Below are 7,387 nucleotides of genomic sequence, written 5' to 3'. Positions count from 1 at the left end.
GGACCTACCACTACCAAAGCATCTAGCCAGCTGCGTATGAAGACAAAGATGGAAAAACAATAATAGAAGAGCATCTAGCCAGCTGCATATGAAGCCAAAGATGATAAGGCAATAATAGAAGAAAAGATGCCACTTTGATAAAAAAGTAAAAAATGCATGTGAAGATGTAGACCCCAGGAGGAAAAGAATAGAGAGGCATGTGAGCCTTTTTCAAAATTCTGATGTATGTAATGATGTAATAGATCAATAATAGTGAGTTTGAGTCATGTATAAATAGAGGTATTTGGGGAAAGAATGGCATCTCGAGTTAGAAACCATTCTCTTTCCTTAAACTTTTCTCAAAACCAGTTCTTCTGGAAACCCCTTGTATACAATAGAAACCTTGTATAAATCATTATAGAAATAAAATTTCAATCTTTTGATATCAGAAAGATATGAGTTTCTAAATTTCCTATCCCATAGATTCTTGATAGATTGAAGAAGATAATTTCTTTCTTACTTTAACAAAGAAAGAATTTTCTTTACTTAAGATTTTTACTCTTAATTCTAAGAAAAGATACAGTGAGGGCAAGAAGCTGAAATAGCAAAATTCCCATTGAGGCAAGAGGCCGTTTGAGAGAGCAGTTTGCAGATTCAGAGCCTGAAGGTCACTCGGTTCTAAGAATACAGATTCAAGAACAAAAGTAAGGTAAAATTATTGTCTTTGTTAAATTTAGAAAGAATTCTTCTAATATCTTGAAAGAATCGTAGGGATTATTGCTTTTCATGTTTGCAAAAACTTTATATAACATGTTATTCATAAAGCTTGTAAGGAATTATCTGAATAATGCCAGGTTATACAATTAAAGGATTAGATAATCTGTTAGAAAAACTATTGGAAAAAATAAGAAATATTTTTGCTCAACTAGAGATTATGGATATTTCATATAAGAAATATGATAATCTTAGTAAATTACATGACAATTATATTACAGATTATTCTAATTTATTAGATCAAAGGATGGAATTATATATTAAAACTCGAAATGAGAGAAATAGAAAAATTTAGAACTATCCCAATAAATTAAGGATATCTTGTGCAAATATGACAAATCCTTTTATTAAGGGTATTATAGACGTTTTACCAAAAATAAATAGTAGTAGGCCATTTATAAAAATCTCCCACGTGAAACCATGTTCTTTAGACGGCAGACATCTTTTCTTTTTCTTTTTCTTTTTCTTTTTCTTTTTTTCCACCCCCCCTTGAAACGCGTCAAGAATTATTTAAGACAGGTAGATTGCAGGTAAAACCTAACACTGACACAAGTAATTTTTCTTTCTTAATAGTGTAAAATGTCAATTAATTTACTACAGAGAATCTTACAATGGGATTTATGTTACGTACCAAGAAACGATTTTTGCTAAAAAGAATTAAAAATTTATCAATAAAAATAGTTAAATAGAACAAAAATCGTGTAATTTGAAATAACAAATCATACATTTTTTATTACCTTATATAACAGTTTACATACCAAATTCTAATATTTTTTTATTGTCTGAAAGTTAATTCAATTACTGTTTCATTTTCATCTAAATAATTAATATTTTCATTCATCTTTCCTTCCGTAAATTAACATCTTATCAAGTCTTCTCATTGTATCATTTACATACTTTTTTTTTTTTTTTAAATTTTCATTTCTTACAGAATATTATACACTTTTGTTAATTATATTTATATATTCTTCTATTCTATGAAACTATCTTGTCTAAAGTGAAAAAATCTTCCAAAATATATTTCATAAAATTACACATGAATTCTTAACAATTTTTTTATGTTTCTAAATTACTATAATTTGACATGGAAAAGAAATTGATTTTTAGCTACAAAATAATAAATAATATAGAAAATTATTTATTTATATTTTATTCATTGAAAAAAATATTAATTACAAGATAATAATTAAGGATTTTATTTTTTACAATATTAAAAGAGTCAATTGAAGATTTTTCTATATTTTTTTAATTTTCTAAATTTAATTTTTATTCATTTGATGTTAGATTTTAATTTCATAATATAAACACATATAAAATCTTCCTTTAATGAATTCTTTTAATAAATAGTGTAATTACATTATAGATTGTAAACTTTAAACTATAAGAATATGATTTAAAAAAAAAATAAAAAAATCCTTCGACAAAACTCTCCGAAAAGCGGTATCCAATAAAACGTGCGCACTAAACGGAAAAGGGCATTGAATTTCATGCTAAATGTGAACTGTGTGTCGGAGTCTCCTCACTGGACCTTCCCCTGTCCCGCTGTATCCTTCCTCATTACTTACCTCCACCACCACCACCACCACCACTCCCACGTCGTTGCACCATCACCGGTCCACCACTATGATTCTAAAGTTTATAAAACCAACCCTTGTTTAATTAATAACAGCCAGATATATTAGTTTTGCATTTGATATGGGGGCATCATTATCGCTTTTGACGGAGAATGGGTCGAGCAACGGAGGTCCGAGTCTGGGGGACATACCCGAGAGCTGCGTGGCGTGTGTGTTTCTGTACCTGACGCCGCCGGAGATCTGCAATCTGGCCCGCCTCAATCGGGCCTTCCGTGGGGCTGCCTCATCCGACGCCGTTTGGGAAGCCAAGCTTCCTTCCAACTACCATCATCTCCTCGGCCTCCTCCCTCAGACAGACGGAGACATCCACCACAAGCTCTCCAAGAAAGCCATCTTTGCCATCCTCTCGCGGCCCCATCCCTTCGATGACGGCAACAAGGCACGTTAAAAAAATATTTCTTTTTTACTTTAAGAAACAGGAAATCATTTAAAAATAATAAAAAAATCGTATTATAATTTATAGCTTCACTGTAATCTCCTACACTCTCCGTGGTAAGATAATTATCTCGTGGATCTAATTTTTGATTATCTTGAATTATATGCTACTTATTTTTGGAATGATTAGGGTTTGGTTTCTTTATTATTATTTAATTTAATTTAATTTAATTTGATTTTAATTTTAATTTCCCTGTTAGCAGTGGAATTGGGGGAATTTTGCATTCTGTGAAAACCTTATGTTAATTTTGGATAAGAATGTGAACCAACCCCCAGAATTTCTTTAGATGGTTTGAGTGTTTTACTCGTATTTATATACTGAACTAATGAGTTTTTGGGTTCATCCTTGATTTATTTAGACTATTTTGTTCATCTTGATTCTTGTCTCAATGCACGGAATTTTATTTTATTTTTTTATGTTAAATATCTTCTTCTGCTTTCTGGGATGGTGAAAGTTGAAATATAGGTCCTTTTCTTTCTCTGATCTTATGGGTAGGTTTATAATTTGAGTTTTATGGTGTCTAAAATTTTGGAAAAATCTTTTGTTTTTAGTGTATCGAGGGATTAGAAATCTATTATTTGGTACTTTTGATTTGGGTTTATGTGGGTAATTCTTTATATTGATTCCTGTCCTTTTGACTTGGGGAAATTGCAGGAAGTATGGTTAGACAAATTTTCTGGGCGGGTATGCATGTCAATATCAGCCAAGGCAATGACAATAACTGGGATTGAAGACAGGAGATATTGGAATTGGGTTCCTACAGAAGAATCCAGGTTCGATTCTAGCCATTACTAATATTAATACCTGATGCCAGTAGATACCATCATTTTATTTTTAGTTGATCAACTATGATAAATTTCTTTGATCGTCAATGTTACATTCATAAAAGATGTTAATAGTTTTGAACTGTTTCACATATATTTCTGTTAAATGGAAGTCCTATTTAAGTTTATACTGTGAATTCAATATGTTCGGGTTTTTTGTGTCACTGCATGTAATTCTAGTATGTCATTTTTTTAGTTTATTTGGAGCTCAACTTTGATGTTGGTGGAACAAGAAAAGAATTTTGTTTAAACAAGATGTACTCTACCTATTGGATTAGTTTTCTTGTTAAAATTTCCTTAAGAAAAATATTTTGAACTTTTCTTTCTTTTTCCAATGGATGGACTGCATATTTTTTTCCCGATATTCAATTTTGTGATGACAATGCAAGAATTTATATCTGAACAGCTAGGATTGTTCATAGCTATTCAGGGCCGGATAGAGGACTAGACTAAAATTTTTTTTAAGCTGAGCTAAAAATGTTTTTTATTTTTATTTTATTTTTAATTTTTTTTTACACATTAGAAAAATGTAATGGGCTGGGGGTGTATCTGCCACTGGAGCTATTGCAGGTTTAAATGACTCCTATTTTATCCTGTGCTTATATCTGGTAAACACTACTGAAAAAAAAAAAAAAAAAAATCGTGGAGGAGTCAGAATAATAATTATTACTATTATTTTATTATTTTTTATATTTTTTAAGAAGCATTGCCCAATATAAACAAATATCTGGAAGAGTGAGAAAGAATCTTATTGCTTCCTTGGGAGTAGTGTTATGACAACTAGCATCTACGTCGTGTAGTTTGTTGATTCTTAATTTGATTGGTAAAGTTAAACAAGCATTGAATATAAGAAAACAGTAAAATTTCGGTTATCAGACCCATGGAGTTTATAATATTATGTCAATGTATGAAGTTAAGCATTATGCACTAGAATATCAATTTACCTCAACTCAACCGAACCTTACATGTATATTTAGGATGAGGCACAGGGATATAGTTATTTGTGTGACCTTTCTTTTGTGTCCAAATTTCAATCCAGTTTGTAAGAGGAATTCCAGAGCACCAAAATACCGTATATTAGGTGACCTATCTATATATAGGTCTTTATCTACGAGGGCACAATGCCTTGAGACATTTACAATCAGTGTGATATACTTTTGGGGAGCTGTTTCAGCCCATTACATTTCACACTTGTGGGCCTAAGCTGTTCAGGTTTTAGACCTTTTTCCCAACCCAAAGCATGATGAACATTAACAGAGTTGTTTGTGCAAGTATTGTGTTACCTGGATTCAGATTCGGCAGTCATCCACTGTGGAGGTGATGCAAGGACTTTGTTCGCATAGATTAGATATGAGAGATTCATTTTAGGACATCATCTCTAGATACTGCTTCCTGATGGTCTTGGCCTTGAGTAATGGAAAACAGTATCATTCAGTTATTTATGAATATATAAGATATGTATTAAGGGAGATTTTAAGGCAATAAGCTATCATAAATGATGTGTTATATGTCCAAACTTCAATTTAGATATATGTTAAGGAAGGTGATAGATAAGAAGGGTAAGTTGCCACTTAGCTGTCAGTTTTCTGTCATAGGAAAGTCTTCAATAAGCGGTAATGCTTCTCGAGCATAGTGATTGTTATGATTGATGAAATGTACAAGGCTTGGTGATAACTCTTTAACTTATTGAGATCAATGGGAGTTGCTGAAACTTTTGCCCTCATATTAGTAAGTCTAGAACCTTTTTTTGCTCCACTAACTTAAACGTAAATGAAGCCATAAAGCTAAAATTGAGGATGCAAATATACATGAAGTTGTTTGTGGAAATGCTTTTGTTTTTTGAACCTCCCAAGTGAGACTTGGCCCAGCCTGTGACCTGGTAAGGCTTCGTGGTTACCACTTGAGCTAGGCCTTGATCCCAAGTGCAGAAAGCTTCTCTAGGACAATTTTTTCTAGAATCAGATGAAGGAATTGATCTTTCTACCTCTGTTTTTGCTAGAGAGCGACTTGCAATGGGCTCATAAAAACTTAAAGCTTCCTGTATACCTTGGTATATATCTTCCTTTGTTGTGCATATACTATTTTGTATGTGCTACACTTTTATTATTGTCAGTCTGGCCAATCTCTCTTTTTATGGCATAGTAGTGAAACGTATCAACCAAATAAGTATAAATAACCAATTATTTAGTTCAACCCTGAATCCCTGAATGAAGCAGGGTGAAGTGGACTTACAAAATCTTGCGTGTAACGTGTTAGCCCACTGAGTTTATCTGCATGCAGTTTAGTGAGTTATTATTGATTTTACATTCAGACAAAATCATTTTTGTCTATTTGGAAAAATGCAATATGCTGTGTGGAGAAGCTTGCTGTTTGTTTATTGTAGAATGTAACTGAGAATTCTGCCTGAGATATTTATTGCACCAAATTTAACACCATCTGCCATTGTAACTGGCTCACCCATTTTTCATTTTATATATTGCGACGAGATTGAAGATTTTAGAATATGACGTTCTCTTTTTTGTGCTGCTTTCGTTACAGATTTCCTGTTATAGCCTATTTGCAGCAAATATGGTGGTTTGAAGTAGCTGGTGTGGTGAAGTTCCCTTTCAATCCAGATATATATACTTTGTCAGTTAGGGTTCACCTTGGAAAATTTTCCAAACGGCTTGGACGCCGTGTTTGCAATTTTGAGCACACTCATGGTTGGGATGTAAAACCAGTACGATTTGAATTGTCTACTTCAGATGGTCAGCAAGCATCGACTGAGTGCTTCTTAGATGATACTGAACAAGATGGTACAAATGGGAACCACAAGCGTGGCTGCTGGATAGATTACAAGGTAGGCGAATTCATAGTTAGCGAATTAGATCCTGAGACTGAAGTGAGATTTTCAATGAAACAGATTGATTGCACGCATTCCAAAGGTGGACTTTGTGTTGATTCTGTGTCGATTATTCCCAGTAATTTGTGAGAGCGTAGAAGAAGTGGGTTTTTGAGGTAACAATGATGTGTATGATCTCAACTTATAGGCAACCTGTGAAAGCCCGTACTGGGTTTTATCGTGCACTTATACTTCTTGAAACCGTTGATAGTGGAGGATGTAATCTAAAATGTTTTTGCCGTAGGTTCGTGTCCTCTGCCCATGTATTATTGTTGGTTTTGCTGAATTCATGCAGTTTTGCTGCACATACTTCTGCAGAACATTAAGAAAATGTGCTATATTTGTTGCCATATACAGTTTTTCTTTAATGGGATTCAAGAGAGGTACAGATCTATACTTGAATATACCAGGGACACTGTTACTCCATTAGTTCTTCTGAAATTTTACATTCATCCCATAAGAATGAAAAATTTCCTGCTTTTTTCTTTCCAATATTATGGTTCAGGATATATTACGTATAGTCCGTGCATTGATGTCAAGTTTGTTGTTGCATCCAGCTGATTATTGTTTTCGGTGGTTGGGAGTCTGGGAGTACTCCCACATTTAGTAATGTCTGTGTTATTTATAACGTAGTTGGTGTGGGTGGATCCATAGTAGATTTTTGGGTACTCGTCCCCTCTCTTTAAATCCCTTTGGGGGCACGGACGGTGGCCACAACTCTGTACTCAACCCCCTTGCCGGAGTGAGCCTCTGTACATCTGCGTCTTCTCCCTTGTACATGATTGTTTGGCAAATCTTTCAGTTTTAGCAGATTTTGATAAATTTTGATGAAATACATGGTTGAAAAGTTGATAAAAAT

The 7,387-nt window shown here is 33.4% G+C and overlaps 1 protein-coding gene across 1 annotated transcript; it reads left to right on the top strand.

Moving 5' to 3' along the window:
* Positions 1-2,223: 2,223 nt before the first annotated feature.
* LOC111382614 (F-box protein PP2-A15-like) lies at positions 2,224-6,954 on the top strand. Its single transcript, XM_023006639.1, has 3 exons — positions 2,224-2,766; positions 3,478-3,596; positions 6,186-6,954. Exons 1-3 carry the CDS (start codon positions 2,449-2,451, stop codon positions 6,616-6,618), a joined length of 870 nt encoding a protein of 289 aa, XP_022862407.1. The 5' UTR covers positions 2,224-2,448; the 3' UTR covers positions 6,619-6,954.
* The last annotated feature ends 433 nt before the right edge of the window (positions 6,955-7,387 follow it).

Source organism: Olea europaea, unplaced genomic scaffold, assembly GCF_002742605.1.
Source record: "Olea europaea var. sylvestris unplaced genomic scaffold, O_europaea_v1 scaffold2538, whole genome shotgun sequence".
Lineage (NCBI taxonomy): Eukaryota > Viridiplantae > Streptophyta > Magnoliopsida > Lamiales > Oleaceae > Olea > Olea europaea.
The sequence above is the reverse complement of the archived record's forward strand: the minus strand, read 5'-3'. Positions and strand labels throughout refer to the sequence as shown.